The sequence below is a fragment of the Lytechinus pictus genome, chromosome 2 (genome assembly GCF_037042905.1).
Source record: "Lytechinus pictus isolate F3 Inbred chromosome 2, Lp3.0, whole genome shotgun sequence".
Classification (NCBI taxonomy): domain Eukaryota; kingdom Metazoa; phylum Echinodermata; class Echinoidea; order Temnopleuroida; family Toxopneustidae; genus Lytechinus; species Lytechinus pictus.
The window spans coordinates 3806056-3829263 of NC_087246.1; the positions used below are offsets into that span (position 1 = coordinate 3806056).

At 32.1% G+C, this 23208-nt stretch overlaps 1 protein-coding gene across 1 annotated transcript; it reads left to right on the forward strand.

The window, feature by feature from the left end:
* Positions 1-6358: 6358 nt before the first annotated feature.
* Positions 6359-22306, forward strand: LOC129254988 (carboxypeptidase B-like). The gene is made up of 10 exons (XM_054893535.2): positions 6359-6653; positions 8454-8535; positions 10069-10305; positions 11290-11394; positions 12231-12341; positions 13391-13504; positions 14055-14151; positions 19917-20131; positions 20612-20699; positions 21566-22306. Exons 1-10 carry the CDS (start codon positions 6589-6591, stop codon positions 21784-21786), a joined length of 1335 nt encoding a protein of 444 aa, XP_054749510.2. The 5' UTR covers positions 6359-6588; the 3' UTR covers positions 21787-22306.
* The last annotated feature ends 902 nt before the right edge of the window (positions 22307-23208 follow it).

The window sequence follows — 23208 nt, forward strand, 5'->3', positions numbered from 1 at the left end:
TTATTTATACCAGTAATATATCCCATAAACTCATTATTGCTGGCATCATACGGGTAGTCTAGTTATCATACTCAATACCATAGAAATAATCGGAACCACATATATAATTAAAGTTCCAAAGGTTTGGGGAGGGGTCGGTAGAACCATCAATGCCCCAAAGAAGCCTTCAAGACAGCGAATTTCACCGAGAGATTTGTTCTCGACCACTGAAATTAGAAGCAAGGAATTTTAGCTTATTGTAGATTTAATTGAGAATCATTGAAATAGTAATTTATTTATTTATTTATTTCACATATTTATACAGGGTAACCAATTCAGCTATAAACACGATAAAAACATTAACAAAGATAAAAAGCTGGTTTGCAATCGGGCCCTGTTAATCAAAATACATACAAATTATAAAATACATAATTGCAAAATAGACAAGAAATAAATCTTTAAAAATCCCAACCCTCTGTGCCGTCATCAGAAACACACAAACACACGGAAGCACCCAACCCACACACACACCTCATCACATAGTTACTATGGCACATTCTGCAGACTCATTACCTACTTGTAACATATAATAATTAATTTAACATTATGATTACATATTGACATGAGCGAAAACAAATTATACAAATAAGATACAATTAAGATACAATTGGTATGGGAATATTTTTAAGAATTCAGAAGTCGTTTGAATATTACGAATGATTGAGCAGATCGAGTGTCTTGAGATAAACAGTTCCATTCACTTATGCCTACCGGTATAAATGTGTTTTTGTAATACTGCGTTTTGAATTTCGGGGCTCGTAGCATTAATCTATGAGTTCTTCGTGTTATACGCACTGATACATCATCATTAAAATAAATTTGGTACTTATTAAATGTGGAGCTAATCCATTTACACACTTGTATACCATACATAATGTAGATTTCCTGTACAATTTTTTTAAAGAAGACCAGGAGAGAATTTGAAAAACACGCTCTGATAGGGTTTCCCATGTATAACCGCTCACGATGTAAGCTGCACGTTTATGGAGTTTTTGCACCGTATTATAATTAGATTCAGATCTATACGACCACACATTTGAACAATACATTGCATGAGGGAGAAAAAAACCCTATGTATAATCGTTTAAGTTGTTCCACATTAAATATATGTTTGTTTCTTCTAATTAACCCAAGCTTTTGTTTCATTACTTTTACAATTGAATCAACATGGTTTTTGAATGTCAAAGTATCATCAATTATCACGCCCAAACATTTGTGCTAGCTGTGATACACGCTGTAAAATAGTGTTATTGATTATTACAGATAGTGTTTTGGCCCGCAAGGTTGATAACCGCTGTCGAGAACCAAGAAGCATTACTTTGCTTTTTTTATCATTTAATATCAATCTGTTTTGACATGTCCACTCATATACTTCTTTCATTGCAGAGTTAAGCTGATTTTCTACAGATTCTATGGTACTACCACTAACATACAGCGTTGCATCATCAGCAAACATAACAATCTTCCCTGATTTGATACAAGAAGCCAGATCATTAATATAAATTGTAAATAGTAGGGGCCCTAAAACTGAGCCTTGTGGGACCCCAGAAGACGTTGATTTTATACTCGATTTGATCCCTCTTTAATCCCTATTTAAAAATAAGATTTAAACCATGCAATAGCATCATCAGAACATCCTATTGCAACCAGTTTTTTTTAGTAAAACATCATAACTTACAGAATCAAAAGCCTTGCGCATATCAATAAAAGCAATTCCACAAAACTTACTCTTGTCAACTTCAGTTGCCCAGTCGTCGACCATACACAATAAAGCACTTTCACAGGAATGCATTGGTCTAAAGCCAAATTGTTTATCACTACAAAAATGTATATCTAATAAATGTGCATGCAAATGCTTTTGTACCCACTTCTCCAAAATCTTGGAAACAATTGATAACAAGGATATTGAACGATAGTTTTCTACACATAATCGGTCTCCAGTCTTATGGATTGGACGAATTTTGGCAAGACACCAGGCTTCCGGGTAGTACCCTTTAGATAATGAAAGATTAAAGACATAAATAAGACTATCTATTACAGATGTGGAACATTTCATCATTTTCAAAATTTTAACCGAGATTTCATCAGGTCCTGTGGCCTTTTTTACAGAAGAACCATTGATTTCTTTTGAAACAAAATCGTATGATATAAGAGGAATGTCAAAAGTTTCGTTCTGATTATCATAATATTACTATATAAGTATAAAACGAATAATGAAGGGATTGTTACATTATAAATAGGCCCGTTTTCAAATAAAGGTCAAGTCCATCCCAGAAAAAAAGTTGATTGGAATAAATAGAGAAAAATCAAACACAAATAATGCTGAAATCTTCATCAAAATCGGATGGAAAATAAGAAAGTTATGACATTTTAAAGTGTCGCTTATTTTTCACAAAACAGTTCTATGCTCAACTCAGTGATATGCAAATGAAAGAGTCGATGATGTCACCCACTCACTATTTCTTTAGTTTTTTATTGTTTGAATTATACAATATTTCATTTTTTAAGGATTTGAAAATTATGACCATCTTGTTTGAACCACAAAAATGTTAAAACAATAGAATTCCACATGTTCTGTGAGGAATGAAAAATTTTCCGCATGACAATGAGGAGAAAACTCAAATATTTCATATAATAAAGTGCAAAAGAAATAGTGAGTGGGTGATGTCATCGGTCCCCTCATTTGTATACTGACCAGGATGTGCATATAACTGTTTTATTAAATTTAGAAAAACTTTAAAATGTCATAACTTTCTTATTTCAGATCCGATTTTGATGAAATTTTCAGTGTTATCCTTGTTTGTTTTTTCTCTTTCTATTCAAATCATCTTTTTGTTGGGGTGGACTTGTCTTTTAAAATTGAATTCCTGATTAATTTCACTATTTAGTTAAGTGTTTATTTACTGTATAAAAGTACCCATTCAGGATAAGTTTGCCTTATTCAATCAAAGAAATAAAGCTCTACATGGCTTCAGATCGATTTTCTTTTATTTTAATTCATTTATTAATTTCTTGACATACAATTATTTCATGGAAAGATAAAATACGGAGAATGGTGGTTATCTTCTGATGCTTTAGTATTTAACTCTTCGTTTCCATGGTTTCGTTTAATTTCAATTCATTTTCTTTCATTCATGTTTATTCATAAAGATCAAAATGATAAACATATATTCAGAGAAAAGGTTCGATAACGTTTGTAGAACGGGTTGTCCGGCTAAAGAAATAAATACATTTAAATTAAACGGAGAATATGCACAGAAGATTTGATGAAAATAACGAAGGACTTAAAGGTTTGCATTATTGCGGTCTTTAGTTCGCTTGAAGCGATAAAACAAGGGCTGCGATTTTGTGAGGTTTTTGGGTCCATATGGTGGACGAGACAAACAACTCGCATAGGCTGCAGAAAAAAATTCGATAATTTGAGAGGGACACACCCTTCCGCTTGTTCAAACTATTTTCTAGATATGATGTATATTCACACATTTGTAGTTTTCTTAAAAATTCAGTGTGCTTCTTTTTGTTTACGAAGGACATTGTGCAAATTTTGTGAAGAAAAATTATGACGTTGATGGGTTTCCATATAGCTGAGGTTGATCTAATCAATCGTAAGTCACTATAAGACTGAATCCAGTATTCCTTTAATGAAAGAATACAGAAAGTAGATAAGCATATTTTTCATGATTTTCTGACAAATAAGACAAAGACAATATTTGCATATCCATGACATCTGTAAAAAATTTCAAATTAGACTTCCCCTCTCTCTTCATCTCTAAAAGTGACAGTTCTAGTTGTTTTATTTATAGAGGGTAAGACGACCTATGAAGAAGAAATCGTTTTTCCTAAAATCATTGAATAACAGGGATAATAGAATGGCACGATACATACCTTCAAGTTCAAGTTTTTATTTTCTTTTCCATCATTAACATTATAAACAAATACAAATCAAACATACATCATAATAATATAAACAAATACAAATGAAATATGATTACAATTATTACAAATCAACTACAAATTCCAAAAAAAAATTAAAATGTTTGTAACAAAATCTTTGGTGGTCTAGCGTATCAAAGGGCTTTAAAAGATCAGTAAATACTCTTATTACATGTTCTTTATTGGCTACTGAACTGAAGCGAGGTCAGTTGAATTTTTTTTTTCTGAAACCATATTGATATGAATTTAAACCATATCGATTTGAATTTTAATTCGTTTCAAAAGGCGCGATCCAAATTTACGATGAAGACAAAATGTAACGGATGCTAAAAATTACAATTAGTGCAGACAAAAAAAATCAGAAATGAAACAGTTAAGTTGATGAAAAGAGAAATGTGGGAAGACAGAGGGAGAAAGGGGTGGACTGTGACCATGAAGACAAGTGACTTGAAGAGAACATGAAAGAAAAAAGAAAGCGGCGTCTGCCCCCTATGAGTTTTCAAGAAGTGAAAAAGGGAGGTAGAGAAGAAAAAGAGGAAGAAAACGAATGAAAAAAGAAGAATAAAGCAAGGTATCTTTTTAGGGGATCCACTCTCTAAAAGCTATGTTTTTTAGTTGATCCCTCCTTTCCAAACAAGATTTTGTTACAACAATTTTACAAATTTTTTGGAATTTGTAGTTGATTTGTAATAATTGTAATCATATTTCATTTGTATTTGTTTATATATTATGATGTATGTTTGATTTGTATTTGTTTATAATGTTAATGATGAAAAAGAAAAGAAAAACTTGAACTTGAAGGTATGTATCGTGTCATTCTATTATCCCTGTTATTCAATAATTTCAGGAAAAACTATTTCTTCTTCATAGGTCGTCTTACCCTCTATAAATAAAACAACTAGAACTGTCACTTTTAGAGGTGAAATTTTTACAGATGTCATGGATATGCAAATATCAATAATACAGAAATACTCTAAAAATCATGCGCAACTTGATTTTCAACCAATCAACAGCGCGCATTTGGGACTTGCGATTGATTTTTTGACTTGCGTTTAAACGCAACTCTTTCTGCAACGGGCTAGTAACCAATGCAAATGCTGTAAGACAAGAGATAGGTGATAACGTTTCTTTTTACGAGTAACGAGTCGTGCTGCAGAATTTTGGATAGTTTGGAGTCTTTGAATTTGGCGATTGGGTACAATGAGTAGACTATTGCAGAATAAGTTGTTATTCTTATTGAAATTTCAATTGGACTACCTTTCTACCCTACCCACCTCAAGGTCCTCAACTACTCATATCTGGCCAGGTCTACCACCCATAATGCACCATTCTCAACAATGTAGAAGAGTAGACAAAGCGAGAGACAGACAGACGGACAGCGAGAGGGGAGAGAAAGCAGAGGGGGGGTGTAAGGTTTGTAAAATAATTTGTGGAGGAACAATGTAGAACAATAATTCAATTATTTTTATTTAAGAGAGGGAGAGAAAAGGAAAATAGTTTACTTAACTCTCTAATAAGAACATTATACATGTCGTAGATGCCCCCAGCGCCCTTCCTTTATCTACTTCCAATGTAAATGAAAATAGGCAGTGTAATATAATGGACAGGTTCTCACAGCTTTCAGTTTGTTAAACTATGTAGGCCCATCCACAAATTATTGCGATAAATACAATTCTTTTTAGTTACTCTTCAGATTTTGGAACATTTGCATGCATAAGTGTTTTTTTTTTACATTGTCTGATTATACTGGCCATTGGTATTTGTTAGTGATTACGATTTTAAGGAATATTGCATAACATGAAAACTTCAGCGGTGCATGGTCCTAGTAACTAATGAGAGACCTACAAGTTGCAGTGTCAGCTAACATTATTTCCATGAAAGTCCAACGATATTTTGATTAGAATAAATTATCAGTAATATATTCATTTTTCTTTTGTTTTGAAATGCTTATAAATATGTTTAGTTTAAATAAGTTTTTGAAAACTATTTCTTTGATAAAACTTGCACAATAGAGGACACAACAATTTAGATTTTACAAGAAAAACCTGTATAAAATATTTGGATTCCTCATTCATTGGGATGGAAAATAAGTAGGCAATGCCAATATCGTGAATGACTAATTGGTTTCAACCAGTATCTAAGCAGCAAATTATAAATTGAATTATAGATAAATTTCTGTTAACTAAAATATAAGTAGGTCTGACGTATTTTTTATAAATAAAATTAAATAATGCGATAACTGATTCTGTAATTAATCATGATATAAAATAAATAATCGTCTCCATGCTGAATGGAAATCACCATAATGGCAACCTTTAGTTTGTGTAATAATGATTATCTTGTTTGTTTTTAGGTAATTAGTGGCACGCGTTGTGGCTAGTTCCACACGACAACTAGTTCTTAATTGTTAAAAATGCATGAAAAGCGTTTGCTCCCCACCCCCCCAAAAAAATTATCATACATCGGCGATTATTCTATCGTCTAATCTTGATAAAGATCCGATTTTAGCTCAATTGTTGCAGGAGCCGTTAAGTTTCTCATGAACCGAGAAAACATGTTTTTTTTTTCTTACGAAGAATTTGATTTCAAATTTATTTGAATCGTTGCATCGGAAAGATGAGGAGCATCTTAGTGGTTCTAGCTCTAACCGTCTCGGCCTTTGCGGCCAAGGACTATAGTGGGTAAGTTCAAATTATTTGTATCTTCTGAGAGAAAAGACTTGATCAACAACCGTTAGTACGAGAAGAGGTATGTCTGTAAATTGGCTTAGAGCAAATTATCAAAGATATGTAAAATAATCAGAGAAGTAGACTGTTACATATAAATGGACAAACTTTAGGTTATTGATTTCTATCGTAGACTTAACAATTCATTATGTAAATGTTTTCTTTTTATATTAATATTTTTTATATTTAGCCTGTCATTTGTACATTCTGGATCGATTTTGTCGGTCATGCTATTCTAGAACCCTGCCTTGAATTCAGGTCTATACATGATGAGCACCATTCGCTTTTCTTTTATTGTCTTTATTTTCTACTAATTTTTTTTTTTTTTTTGTTAATTATTGGAGGTAATTATTCGAATAAATATAATTTTGTATAATAACAGAAAAAATGAGTGGGGATGTAATATCATCAGCTTTCTCACTGAATATTTATGAAGACATTCAAAGAATTGTTTCACCGAAATAATGCAAAACTTTATTATTCCTTGTCCGATTTAGATCAAATTTTCAGTGTTGTGTTTGCCTTGTACTTTATTTGTCCACATCATATTATTGTCAGCCTGTAGTAATCCCGGAAAGGTATTAGGACCAAATGTATATCACTACAAGAAGCATAAAATGTCTGGGAAATTTGAAAGAAAATCGCAGAATTCTAGCCCCTTTAAATGTTTGGAAAAGGGCCATCGGGGAGTTTGGAGGTGTCCAAACAAGATGCTGATGATCATTCGAAATCATGAGAGATGTGATGAATTATGGTGAGTTGAGGTTATTCGGCACTACACTTAATGGAAACATTTTATAGATGATAGTCTTCAACGAGTATACCCCATGCCTCCGTGAAACAGATAAGCTCAGTTTTTCAAGCCGAAATATAAAAAAATGAGCTCCCTCTTCGCGCTCGCATTGATTGTTTAGTCAGATCATCTAATTCATGATACAAACATTGCTTAGAACGATAAATTTACAGGAAAAAAATAAGTAAGTTTTCCAAATTATGAGCAAGCACATCAAGCTCGCGTACTATAGGGCTTATCTTGTTTGTAAGAGTAGTCCCTCAACGAACCAACAAAAATTAGCTTTTAGCGGCCGATCGGAAAAAAAATTAATGTGGATAAAAATATCCTATTGACGAAAGTTTGATCCTCCTCTAGAATGTGTGTAAATAAATGTATCTGAAAGGATATTGCATGACCCAAGTGACTTCTTATACTTTGAGCCAACAAAAGCTTAGGCCTAATACAAAATATAATATATTAGTCGTGAAAATCTAAATGTATTCAGAAGCGCTCGCTCGCTCTGTTCGTAATTAGTAAAATTAATAGTTTTCATAAGCTATGATTATAGTCCATCGCAGTGAATCCTAGATTCCTAGCTATAATTAATTCCAACTGAAATTTGTTTTTGGATGCTTAAATCAATTTTTTTTACAAAGGGTCCCTACCAAGGGTGGGCTCCTACGCCCCGCCCCCGCTCGCTCGCTTATATAGCTCTCTCGCCGATGATCTCACACTGTCAAAAAAATTGTGCCTCTTGAAGATTTTGCCACCCCCCTAAAAAAAATAATAATAAATAAACAAAAGTGTTCTTGCGCGCCAGTGGAAGAGGTTTATGTGTCTCGATAATTTTTCACAGATCTGACATTCTTTTGTAGATCTGTGAAATGACCGGTAAATGTATATACAATCAAAGCTCTATTATGCTTAGGCCTATAGCTGTATCTCCCACAACATTTTTGTCTCTTTCATCCCGCTGATAGATACCAAGTTCTTCGTGTTACTCCTCGTACGGATGAACACAGACAATGGCTGAGGGATATGGAGACCAGTATGGCCGATGAGGTTTGTATGTTCATTTTCCAATCATCTTCATCAATGAATATAGCAGGGAATTATAACAATTCAATGATTTCAAGATAAACTTTTCATGACCCAATATGAAAAAAATGAATTATGAAAGACAGAGATCTATTGAGATTGGCATTTGTTGCATGCTTCTAAAGCAAACAAACCATGCGAACGTAGTTCATGGGAATTGTCTGATTAGGTGTGCGGCTAAAAAAAAATACGGAACAAGACAACAAGAAAGGCTAGGTAACTTGCTTTTTAAAATATTTTTTGACGACTAACTTGCATCATAATTATGTTTTGATTTGTATTTTTTACGTAAATCTCTTTGTTTCAACGATACAGTCCCAATACTTTTTTATGTGTTTTGTTACATTACATCGCAGTTTATAGGCTAAGGTATATCCCTGGGTTATATATCGGTTAATATCAATGTTGTTCTATATAGTTGTTATAATTTTCTGCATGCTTGCTTTTTATATTAAAAAATATAATCACTTAAAAAAAAATTCACTTAGTCCTTGAAATGATTCGATAGCGTTATCATAACTCCAGCTCGACACCATATGTATGGAAAGCCAAGCTGGACCATTAGGCTAATTTGACAAAATGCAGACGCATGGAATTTACAGGTTTAATCACGGAAGATTATTGTCCAGCTTGGCTTTCCATAAAGATGACGTCGAGTCGAAGTTAAAAGCTTGAAATTCATTCGGTTTGTAAGTCATTGATCACAAAAATATATACTTGTTAGTTGTTAAACGCATGACTGGTTAAAAGACAACATTGGCATAGAAAGTGGCGAATCATTTTGTCATTTCGAAAGACGAATATGAATGTTTTTAATAACGTCGGACGTCCAAAAATAACTGATATTGATTAGATGGACAAATGAAACACAAAATCAAATACACAAATAACGACAATAACAACAAGAATAACAGGAAAGGAGATGTATAATATTATGTCAAAATGCAATTGAATACGCATTTGTCTCATAAAGGATGGTGAATAAATTAATTTTGAATTAGGTTTCATTATCAATCTGTTTTCTCGGTGCATTTTATAAATAAAAATATGATTGAGTAACATAATCATTGTCATCCAGCCAACAAATTAGGAGGAGGAGGATGAGAAGAAAAAAAAAGAATAGGAAAGGTTAATAAGGGTATACGCCTTCTTTTATAAATCTAACATGTAAATATAAACATTTATATTTTTCATGTCAAACTGATTTTTTGTTTACGAAAAATGTAGAAATTTGTAAAAATGGAACAAAATAAATGTTTATTTGAATTTATTTGAATTGAGTTTGAAGATATAAATGAGAACAATGATGATGATGATAATAATTATAATAATAATTATAATAATAATAATGATAACAATAATAACACGAAGAAGAAAATAAAGAGGAGGAGGAGGAGAAATTATGAAGGAGAAGTAAAAAGGAGTAGAATATATAAGAGTCAATTAAAAGAAGGAATAACAAAGAAAACTGTTAAAAAAATATTGTGGTTCTGACAGCTCGACTTCTGGTCTGACATCAAGAATATCCCGGGCAGTACAGTGGATATCATGGTACCAAATCGACTTCGATCCAACTTGCTAGATCTCTTCAATGTTAAAAGGATGCAAGTTAGCACTATGATCGAGGATGTCGGTCAACTTATCCGTGATCAAGAAAAGGAGAGGATAGAACGACAGGTTTATACTCAAGATCTGAGCACATTTGACTATACAATATACCACGATTACGATGAGGTAAGCATTGCATAATCATCCATTCTGTTATCTTCTATATTAAAGAGAAGAAATAAGAGATGGTTGATACAGGGGGGGGGCACGCCCCTATGACTCTCCAAGAAGTTAAAGTAAAAGGAGAAAAGGAATATGAAGCAAGAAGAATATGAAAAAGAGAGGATTTCGTCGTTCAACTCTACTTTAGGGAGTTTTCACAACACTAAGCAGACTTTCTGGAACGTAGAGAATCTATTGTCAAAAGATCTTCACGACAAAGAAGTCTTTGTCGAAAATCGGTGAATCAAAAACGTCCTTGACTCTGGACAAATGACATATTTGCAGTTTTTTCTCAGCTCAGAATTTTAAGACGACCAGCTGTCCCGGTTCACCAATTTTCGACAAAGACCTCTCAGCTGTTACTTTGTTGTAGAATCCCTTCCATTTCAATCGCAAAACTCGTTAATACCCCTATTATTCAAATGAAGAAAATGACGGCATCTTTAGTTCCCCCTATCGAAATATACTAGTGCTACCCCAGGTTGGCTTTCTTCTTCTTCCCTTTCTTTGTTTGGTTTCGCTGGCAACAGTCAAGAAATTACAATTTTTGCCAATACATACATGTAAGTAGATTATTTACCAGGTCGACGTTACATATCTTTAACAAGCTTTGTATTCACGATACAATACTTAAGTAGGTAGGACTCGCGAGTCCGTTCTAGGAAACGGGATTATTTAAATGATTCAGGACTTGTTTCAAATATACCCCTCTTTTTAAACACCCATCACCGTTTCACCCTAATCACTTCCACTTTTATTTAGAGCGGCTACCTTTAAAAAAAAAGTATAATATTAGATAGAATAATATATTTTTGGAGAAATTATTAATAAACCCCAACTTTCGAGTTTATCCTTTATTGGTTTCCATCTTTTTTTCTTCATCTTTTGATTGCATAATGTTTTAAATGCAATGATGGCTTTACTTAACTAATGAATCTTTCTTCACAGATCCAACAATGGGTTGTAGATATTGTTAACGAATATTCAACAATCGCAACCCACTTCGAACTCCCTAAAACATCGTACGAAGGTAGAACTATCTCTGGCATTAAGGTAAGAAACAGATTTGATGTAACTATTGTGCATGGTCACTCATAATTAAAAAAAATTATATGATGATAAGAAATAATGAGATAGATGATTCGACTTGTGTTGCAATGTAAATACTTGGAAGTTAATATTCTTTGTAGGGAATAATAACTATTGCACATGTATGATCTATTAAAAATATACTGAACTTAAATAGGCATGTTTAGAATAGGCATAATTATATCCTTTTGTCATGTCACTGGAATGTTAATGTAGATAAGGTGATGTGTTCATTGCTCTCTTGCGCATAAAGACAAGTTAAATAGACTCTTATAAGATTGTGGCGTTAATTCAAACAGAAAAAATATTTATTTCATATTAAAAAAACGCAGTGTAAAAAGAAATGTCCCCGTCTCGACCCCCCCTTCCCAATCCAACAGTTTTCTCTGTGTTTTAAGTGCATGCTTGATACAGTTCGTTTGTTATTATTTGAGAATGACAGATTATTATCTGCAATCAGGATAACTTTGGTATATTCTTTAAAGTATTTCTGTTAATTCCTTCGAATGGATGATTAACGAATTCATTTTGAATTTGTAAATCTTCAAATAATGCAGATCGCAGTAGCCATTTAATAAAGTAGGCTATAGTCTACCCTAAGCACTCGCGTACTAAGGGGGGGGGTGTCACCCTAAAAGGAAGAAAAAAAAAGAAAATGAAACGGTAAGGGTGCAATAAGTAAAATAAAAAAATCGCAAAATAAGATTTTTTATATAAAGGGTCAAATTGATGTTCGCTCGCTAAATTTATACCCCATCTATCAATAGCTTGCATGAAAAAAACTTCAATTTCTCTTATAGATCCGAGGAACAGGTGGGGATTCAGGCACTCGTAAAGGGGTGTACTTTGAAGGAGGTATCCATGCCAGAGAATGGATTTCACCGGCTACACTCATGTACATCACAAAATTAGTAAGATTGAAATTATTGTGATATATTTTATTTACTGATCTTAACAGCCGGTAGGCTAATTACATTTGGTTAATAATAGGACCCCTTTCTCACCTACGTTCTTAAACTATAGTTTAGTGGAAACCAATTTAACTGTAATCTGGTAATGGGGTCGTTCGAAGCGGTCTTGAAAACCAGTTTGGAAAACCATCTCGCGATGTCGTAGAAGTGGAAAGAGAGAAAACGGTAAAGCCGGGAAGAGAAATCACTCTAATTCCAAGAATTTTAAATAAATCCAGATTCGGCTGTGAATAGTGACCAGCCGAATATTAGATTTAGATTTAAACCTTGTTTATTTAAATATAAATCTAAAAGATTTGAATTTAAATATTTTGATATTTAAAATTTAATCCTTAAAGAGACGGAAAGAGACGGGGTTACAATGCTCAAGGGAAAGGAATGATGATGGATAGAAAGATGAGGTGAGAGAAAACAAATATGATAGAATGATAGACCAAGATGGAAGAAAATAGAGGAAGAAAGATGAGGAAGGATTTAGTGGATTAATGAAACAGAAAGGGAGAGGAGGGAATGTGAAAAATTACTTGTATACGAAATTTCACTATTCATGGTTTATTTCAATTGTTTTTCGCAGCCAGTGGTTTCATTGCACACAATTTATATTTAAAGAAACCTATACATAATCATGATGATAGGTATAACATTAAAATCCATGATAAAATGTCACATGAACAATCAAATAAACGTGATCAGATTTTTTGTTTAATCCCGATGGAGAGAAATGACAATATTAATCATTTCGAGGTAGTGATTGTGATCAATTTCGACGTGGAAGAGCATGGATTGCTATTTAATATCATTAAAAAAAAATCATATTTCAGATCGTAAAATTTTGAATAATGTATGAATAAAAAATGATATTAGAAAATAGTGTTTTATGGTTATTGACTAAACAATGCTGATAAACCAATATATGACATTAAAGGTTTGAAGAGTAACGAACACTGTAGATATGATCTTAATCAATACTGTTCTTTTGTTTCCTGTAGCTTCTTGAAGACTATATGGCAGGTGATGCTACAGCCCTAAGGTTCTTTGACACGTTAGACTGGTACATTGTACCTTCTCTCAACGCTGATGGATACACATATACCAGAACAGATGTAAGATTTCCTTTCACAACAATTAATCATCATTAACATTAATCACTCTAATGATATATTCGACATACAGTATGTACTACTACAATTGAAGCCTACAGATGGGACAGCGGTCCTAAAACCAGAAGGTCATTTGTTCGAATCCTACCTTGGCGGAATTAATTTCCTTTTGCCAGAAATTAGCCCGTATCATATGTTACGTAATAAATGGGGACTTGGCAGAATTATATTCTCTATTTTAATATATAAAAACATATCTATACATACATATATACATACATACATATAAACATGTATACATATATAAAAATATATACATATATATATGTATATATATATGTATATATCACATATATATATATATATATATATATATATATTAGTTGTAATTAGTTGTAAATATTGTAATTTGACCTTGATTATGACTTCATGATTTAATAAAAAATGCAAAAAAAAAAGAAATTGAATCATTGAGGTACAATCTTGGTAACAGCAGCATCAGTACCGATAATAATATATATTACATCATTTTGTCTATCATTTTTACCTTTAGGATCGGTTATGGCGCAAGACCCGCTCAAATAACGAGGGCACAGGTTCTGGTTGCATGGGAACAGATCCTAATAGAAACTGGCCATATGAATGGGGAGGTAAGACTATCATAATGATAATAATAATATAATAATGATGATATTATTAATAATGATAACATTTTAATTCAATTCAATTCAATTTTATTTGGCAAATTAAAACAATCAAGAAGTTACAAAGTAAACAAATACAAAAGAATGAGCCAGGACCTCTGAAAAAGCATCCTGTGCTTATATTTGAGGCCCTAAATGACAATTGAGAAAAACAATAAAATACAAAAAATAACATTAAAATAACTTTGTTTAAAAACGAAAGTATTAGCTAAAGGCCTGCACACTATTTACCTATAAAAAAGCACATACACCCGCAAACACACATTGCAACATAAGAATAAGGAAAGTGAGAAAGAATAATTAGATAAGAGAGGAATAATAGAATCATAGTAAGAGTGAGAGCGAGAAAAGAGGATAAAATGAAGGGAAAAAAAGGAGTCTATTATACTCAGCCAAGGATGATAGTTTTTCGAAAATTGATCGTTTCAGTAATAGTCTGAAACGAGTGAGTGTTGAACATGACTTAGATTGTTGCACAGTGAGTTCCATTCATGAACACCTGTGTACCGGATAGAATGAGTTTGCATTGTTAAATGAGTAAAAGGAACACAAAGATTATTTCGCATACGTGTGTGGTAACTATGGAAGAAACAATTGGTTTTAAACATATTATCAAATATATTGGGTAGAATTCCTCTGTGGTACTTAAACATAAATACAGATATATTTAGTTTTACAAGATCATATATAGGAATAATTTTTAGATTAAGAAATAATGGTCGACTGGGACTACAAAAGTCACTCTTTGTTATTAATCTTAGTGCTCTTTTCTGTAAAATAAAGAGTTTCTCTATATTAGTCTTATACGTTTTACCCCATGTCTCAATACAATAGTTAAGGTGTGGCAAGATTATAGCATTATAAATGTTAATTAATATTTTACCAGGTAGACAGTACCTGATAAAACACCAATACTTCTTGAAAGCTTAGAACAAATATTAAGAATATGATACTTCCAGTCAAGTGACTCATGTACCAATACACCTAAAAAACTTAATGATTCATTTCTAGAAATAACAGTATTGTCAATTGTTATTGGCTCGGTATTCAATGGAATTTTTTAAAGTTTAGAATGGAAAATAATATACTTTGTTTTCTTAAAATTTAAGACAAGTTTGTTACATGCAAACCAGTCATTCAACATGTTTAATTCTTTGTTCATTGTAGCTGTAAGAGTAAAAATATTTTTATGTGAACCAAAAACAACAGTATCATCAGCAAAGAGTGAAAATTTCAATAAATTAGAAGATTTCATGATATCATTAACATATATTAAAATAGGAGGGGCCCGAGCACGGAACCTTGTGGTATACCTAAATTAACATCTAATTTAACAGATTCGACACCATCGACCACCACAAATTGTTTTCTATTTAATAAGTAACTTTCAAACCATTGTAAAGATAAACCTCTGATTCCATATAAACTTATTTTTTTTTAAAGAATGTGATGATCGATGGTGTCAAATGCTTTCGACAGGTCCATAAAAACTCCACAACAAAAGTTGCCTTTCTCTATTTCATTTAAAATATAATCAGAAAAACATATCACACTTAAAGAAGTGGAATAATTCTTCCGAAAACCAAACTGTTCCTGTATTAAAATGTCCTTTTTAGTAAGAAAATCAGTTAGTCTGTTAAACATTATTCTTTCAAGTAATTTGGAAAAATTGGAAGGAGTGCAACAGGTCTATAATTTTCAATTTAATCTGGATTTTCCTTTTTAAACAATGGCACAACCTTTGCTATTTTTAGTTTTTCAGGCACTGAACCAGTACTCAGAGACATATTAAAATATTACATAACGGCAGAGCAATATAATGTATATATTCTTTGATAATTTTTGGTGATATTCCATCAGATCCGTTAGCCTTTGAAGATTTAATGAAGGAAGAAATTTGAATTAATTCATGAACAGTTGCAGGTTTAATAAAGAATGATTCAGGAGTTCGGAATGAAAAATAATCTTGAAAAGAGTGCGAAGGATTTGATATTGACTTTGATAATTTTTTACCAATATTAACAAAATAGGAATTGAATTGGTTTGCTATATCGAACTTGGATGAAAATTTCACATTTTCAAGATACATTTGCTTTGGTAATGCATGATGTTTTTTTATTACCTAATATATCATTAATATGTCTCCAAGTTTTCTTCATATCACCTTGGATTGATGAAAAGATATCATTGTAATATTTATATTTGGAATAACGAATAATACTTATAAGCTTATTTTTGTAGTTCTTATATTTCATAACATGATGAGAATTTGTATTTTTTAGACTTATTTTATACAATTTATTCTTACGACTTATGGATTTAAGTATGCCCTTAGTAATCCATGGTTTCTTAAATTTAGACAAATTTTGTTTATTACAAACTGTCTGAAGTGGAAAACATGAATCATATGCATAAGAAAATTTTTCAAAAAAATTAATGTACATTTCATTAACATTAGCACAGTTTTCAGTACAAGACCAATCAATATTTTTCAATTTTTCTTTAAATGACAGTATATTTGCATCATTAATTAATCTCTTTTGAAATGATTTTTTTCCTTTGGTGGTAGTTATGTTTTATTGTTTCATTTTTCAAAATAGAAAATATTGGGAAGTGATCGGAAATATCATCATATATGATTCCACTGTGGATCTTTTTGTCAAGTGAGTTAGTATAAATATTATCAATTAAAGAAGCCCTATTTGCTGATATACGAGTTGGTTTTGATATCAAAGGATACATGTTGAAAGTATGCATCATATCTAAAAATTCATTTGTCTTACTATGTGAACTATAATTAATTAAATTTATATTGAAGTCACCCATTATGTATATTTCTTTCTTTTCACTTCCCAATATTTCCAGTACATTATTCATTGATACAATAAAATCAGACATGTCACTATTCGGTGGTCGATATATGCATGCTACAACAATTGATTTGTTACCATGAGTAATTTCAATAAAAAACATTTCGTAATTATTTGTTATACATAAAAGATCGCTACGTAGCGAATAATCAAAGTCATTTTTTATATACAATGCGACTCCACCGCCAACTTTGTTCTGTCTACACAAGTGAACAAGATTATAGTTTGTGATATTATATAAATTTATATTTGTATTGAGATTAAACCAAGTTTCAGATACTGCTATAACACTAAAATTAAAATCGAGCGATGATAATAGTGCGTTAAAATGATCGAAATATCTCTGAAGACTTCTGGCATTAACATGAAAAAGTGAGAAGTTTAAGTAATCTTTTGCATGTTTAGTATAGAAATCTTCGCAAAACATATAATTACACTTTTCAGTAAAACCAGTTTCAGGGAAACTATTATCACTATCATCCGAGTTGCCTTCTACATAAAACGATTGATCAATTGAAGAATCAATAAAAAATGGATTAATTTTCAAGCTTTGTATTTTGTCAACGTTAATATTTTGAGATATGTGAAAGTAATGATAAAGTGTGAAATGAAATTCACTGTCATCGCAAATGTGATTAAATGGCAGAATATCTGAGATACAATCAATACAAATCCATGACTGAGTAGAAGAATTAGTATTGCAATTCATACACACACTCATTCACACTAGAGGCCTTTCCAATACAAAAGAGGTGATTATATATTTATTATTAAAAAAAAATCAAGATCAAAGGTAGAATTCAAACTAAGGTAGATGGAGTAGCTTGGACAATATTTATGTTCATGAGTAGCAAAAAAAATGAGGGCAGACAAAATAATTATAGCTTAATTATAGTTATAAGATAGGAAATTAAAAATTACTCAAGTCTCAAAACACTAATTTGCATGTGTTAAAAATTCAGTCTCCATTACTTGTTCCTTACTGCCAGTAAATAAAAGTCTATTATCTTGCTGGTTTCAATGCATTTTTTTTGTTACATAGTAATGTAATGTTTAATTCAGTTCAATCTGTGAAAATAAAATTTATTAATTTTCTCATTCAAAAAAAGAAATAAAACCCAAATCAGAACAAAATAATTATTTTACTTTCTATTCAATCTGTCAGTTAGAGTTCTTTAATATATCATATTCAATAAGGAAAAAAAAATTGATGCCCTGATAAGGCTTTACTGCATCTTTAATTGATGACTTCATTTACTTCCAAATAGAGACCAACAAAAGAAAAGAAAAAAAATATATACAATGTTCAGTACATGTTAAAACAAATTATTTTACATCATAGTACATTCTGTTCAGTCTTTCATATTTTGTTCATAGTCAATGTTCTTCATTTCATTATGTTAGTTTCTTGAGATCTTCTTCATTTGCGATTATTTTTGTAACAGATTTTCCTCCAGATGCAGGCAATAGAACAAAGATGTGGCCATCAGAAGACCACGCTGACTGAACAGCTTCACATTTTCGAGCTTGAGCAAGAAGAATCTGATTCCTGACAGTAAGATCTTCTGTTATGGAGATCCCAGATCTTTTCAACTTTCTCCTGTTCTAAAGAATTTCTTTCTTTTTCTTGTAGGAAGTAAGTTTCACAATAATGGAACGAGGTCTTGATTTCCTTGCCGACGAAGCTCCTTCAGACTCTTTCTGATGTTTCCCTGTGCGGTGTGATCTGTCGATGTCCTTCGCTGGGTCCAACGAAACACCGAGTTCCTTTGTGATGATATCTGTAACAATGTCATCTGTGCTTTCTCCTTTCTTTTCTTCCTTGCCAAAGATCCTGATGCATGATCTTCGGGAGTACTGTTCCATGTTATTTGCTGCATTCACCAGAGAAGATATTTTCTCACTACATGTCGAAACCTTTGTTTGCAGCTTGCTGATTTCCTCATCCTTCTTTGTTAGTTTGTTTTGCAGGTCAAATACATCAGATTGCAGGGTTGCTAACTGTTGAAGTTTTTCATCAAGTTTCTTTTCAATAGCATTGCTAACAATTGAATCAAGTAGTCTAATAAATTCCTATTTCTTCAGCAGGTCTTTCATAACTTGGCTAGTGATAGCTGCTGTCTGTCTTGTGTTCAACGAAGCATTAGATCCTGACATGATGGTATAGTTACAGAAATATGAAGAGTTCAACACCAACAAAATGTATAGATGGGACTAGAGTAAAAAAGCAAAATAATCTCCACACTTGCCTGAATTTCTATATCCAAAAACTACTCCAAATGGCAAAAAAGACTACATTTCCTAGATATCCAGCACCATGCTATTTCATAATCATTCAAAATTCAAGAAGTTCAAAGCTCTTTTTCTAGCGATTACTAGTAATTAGTCCTGGAATTCTCCTGTGAGTGAACCCTGCAAGTTAGCTCCATATCTGAAATAATAATGATGATATTATTAATATCAATTATAATTTTAATATGATGATAATAATAATAGTAATAATATAGTAATTATAGTACACGCTAAATAATTATAGTTGGGCAACATACTGTCCACACAACTTTTGGTCAAAATCTGTCCAAATTTGGTAATAACAACTAATTAGTGGGTAATAAATGTGCTCAATTGGATAATAATTGCCCAGTTTATACATATATATACATATATGTGTTTATATATATATATTTACCAACAGGCGTTACCCAACACAGTGGACAGTATGCCGCCCAACATTTTAAGGTGTGTAACAATAATAATAATAATAATGGTACTACTACTAAAAATTAAAATAATGTTAATAATAAGAATGATAATAATGATAGTTATAATACTATACTGTAGGCCAAGGAACCAGTGCATACCCTTGTTCCATTCTCTATCACGGATCTAATGCTTTAAGTGAGAGTGAGGTCGAAGCCGTGGTTGATTTTCTTCGAGACAAGAAGGACAATGGTCAAGATTTCTTGTGGTTTATTGACTGGCACAGTTATTCCCAGCTTGTCATGTCTCCATGGTCTTTCTCTGCCGAAGAGCCAGATCCATATAATATCGATCAGGTAAAACAACAAGACAAGAACAATTCATTTAAAGGTGTAATATTTGAATTTTATTTTGTTCTATCACAAAAATAGATTTTTTTTTTCATTTTTGAAATTATAGAATTTTTATAGCCCTTTCCTGCTCTTTTTTCTCTTTGTCCTTTTCTCACCCCTCTTCCTTGTTCCTATTGTTCATTGTGTTAGAGGCGTTTCCCGTCACACGCATTTTCTTTGGCAAATGTTACATATTTATTTTTTATGACAAATGATTTTGTATAGAAAAAGATACGTGAAAAATGGGAGAAAATCAATCTTTATTCGAGTAGAGTTGAATTGAATAAGTTTTTATTATGTGAACAGAAAAACGAATAAATTTCAAAGCATCGTGAATGGTTAATTAGAATGATAAATTTACCAAAATATTGAATTTTGAATTCTTCCCACAGTTTGTTATATGTAATACATTCATTCTTTATTCAATAAATCTCTCTTTATCAGTTGCAAGCTGCAGGAGAAGCGATGGCTGATGGTATACGCAGCTACAGTGGAACTGAATATACAGTAGGACCAACAGCAAAGTTATTTGGTGAGTATTATCATCGGTTGTGAATAGGGTGGGGGGGGGGGTTGATACAAATTTCAAATTCAGAGACGTATAGGTGTCTATACTCCCTAATTTCATGTTTGAGACTGTTGTGATTTTGAACTAAACTGAAAAAGAGAACGGTCTAATATATCTAATAAATAGATTTGACTGAGGTTTATTTATAATTATACAACATTTTCATTGGTTTAATCAGTCAGATAATATATACATGAGAGGATCACGGGAAGCTGTACTAGGTTGAAAACGATGTCCAAGTAAGAAAAGGGGAAAATATATGATTATACAATGATTTATTATAAACAAACAATAATGCAAGCATCAAATTAAAGGATAAAAGGAGAATTATATAGAAAGAGAAGGGGGGCGTGAAAACAGAGGGGGAGGGGGTGTTTGTATTTATTGATAACAAATAATTTAGATTAAGTGATTTTTTTTATTAAACGCATAAAAGAAAATAAGAAAAAGCTTACATTTAAATATTTGGCTGGGAGATTAATATATAGGTCACTTCTCGGAACTTTCCAAATATACACTCGAAAAAAAGTACTTGGTTTGTAGTTTATTCTGTTCATGATGATGAAAATAATGTTGAAATGGGATGGGCAATCACTGGCACTGAACTGAGCTAGTTCGTGAAGCGGTATTTATTCCCATTTCGTTGATTTTAGTCTTTTAGCCAGTTTTATTAGACAGTAACCATAGTAACAGTCAGAACTGCTTTTCAGCCAATGAAAACCAATAAAAGTTCTTGGTAATACTGACAATGTGTAGGGTACATGGATAGACTAAAGTTGGGCGGCGTGAAATTAACGGCTTTTATTTGTTTACTGATTCGTCCCTTGTAGATCCTGCTGCTGGTTTAAGCAATGATTGGGGCTATGCACCATACAATTCTGAAAAGGACCAAGGCGGCCTGGGGGCTCCTTATTCATACGTGATGGAACTTCGAGACACCGGTACATACGGTTTTCTCCTTCCAGAAGATCAGATTGAGGACTCGGGCAAGGAAACTGTACTCGGAGTGTACGCCATGGGAACCTACATCCTCGATCAGGAAGGACTGTAGCCTGATCATAGTGAGGGGGGAAAGAACAAGAACATTATTTTGATTCTAAGAATGCTGGAAAATGAATAAGCGTCTATCTTTGGCTCCATTATCATCACGTCATTAAGGGGGGGGGGGGGCAGTCCTTGTTTTAAATGAAATGATTTTAATGTATCCACCAATGAATGTTAGATTACAAAGATATGAAAAGATGGAATAGGCAACGTAATACAATGCAAATACGAGATGTTTATAGTTTTGTCGACATTAAGGTTAACACGAATACAGTCCGCTCTGTCGTCAAGTCAACATACCTCTTATTTCAGAGGTTATCGACACCGGTATGGATTATTAGCTTGTCTGTGTCTTGGAGGTGTCGACATAACTTCTTGAATCATTACCCGTCTTCTCATTCATTCTGAACTGATTTTTTCTTGTCTATTTGGAGTACTGTAAAACTTGTTTGCCAATGATTTTTGCTCATTTTGCCCCGTAAGCCTATGTATGTTGCCATATGAATAAAACTATTTCACATGATACCAAAACAATAAAGTTGTTTAAGAGTGAATTTTTACAGATTTTTTCAGAGAAAATTAAGAGAGAGACAGGAAGGGTGGGGCAAAATATATTTATTGAGATAATAATAATAATAATAATAATGATAATATTAATAATAAAAAATAAATAAATAATAAAAATGATGATAATAATAGCAATAATAATAATTATAATAATAATAATATTTATAATAATATAATATTAATAATAATAATTTATAGCATATAGAGTGCGCCTTCTATACAGTGTCCTATTCAGAGGCGCAGAGGGAATTATTTCACAGGAGGGGGGGGCTGTTATTTGAAATATGATGAGAATAGAATGAGATGTCTTGAAGCTGGCTTTTAATGACTCTATACTGCAGTGCGTATAAAAAAACGCGACAGTTTTAAAAAGTCTATAAAAATTTGTTTCAAATTATGATATCTATATTTTGATGTTAATAGATGCTCTGAAATCTTATCTTTGAAATGCCATTAAGAAATAAATTTTGTTCATGCTTGAGCGAACACGGGAAGTTTTTGTCGGGGGTTCAAAAAGTGGCTTGCGCCAAAATGGAAGAAATTAGAAATTTGATGATCAGACTTCTTGCTAATCAGCAGACTTCCTCTTAACCTTTTCATTATCTTTGCCATGATTTTCGAATTATGCTGTCAGATTTCATTCACAAATTTATTTATTTACTTGAATTATTTTGTTTTCTCTTTAAAACTACTTTAACCTTTAAATTTTGCTTCATAAGTAAGAAAAGAAGACTTTCTGTTTACCAAGCAAGAAGATTTGCATTATTAATTGGGAGAACTTGCAATTATTCAAATCGTATTTTATTATGTGAAACAAATTAAAAAAAACATGAATCCTATTTTCAAGGTGTTATTGATTTCT

What these genes read in the sequence shown, in the direction of transcription:
- LOC129254988 (XM_054893535.2), top strand. Translation starts at nt 6,589, where the DNA reads ATGAGGAGCATCTTAGTGGTTCTAGCTCTAACCGTCTCGGCCTTTGCG. An exon ending in TCATGTACATCACAAAATTA is followed by an intron (nt 12,342 to 13,390) that starts GTAAGATTGAAA and finishes TGTTTCCTGTAG; the next exon opens with CTTCTTGAAGACTATATGGC. An exon ending in ACACATATACCAGAACAGAT is followed by an intron (nt 13,505 to 14,054) that starts GTAAGATTTCCT and finishes TTTTACCTTTAG; the next exon opens with GATCGGTTATGGCGCAAGAC.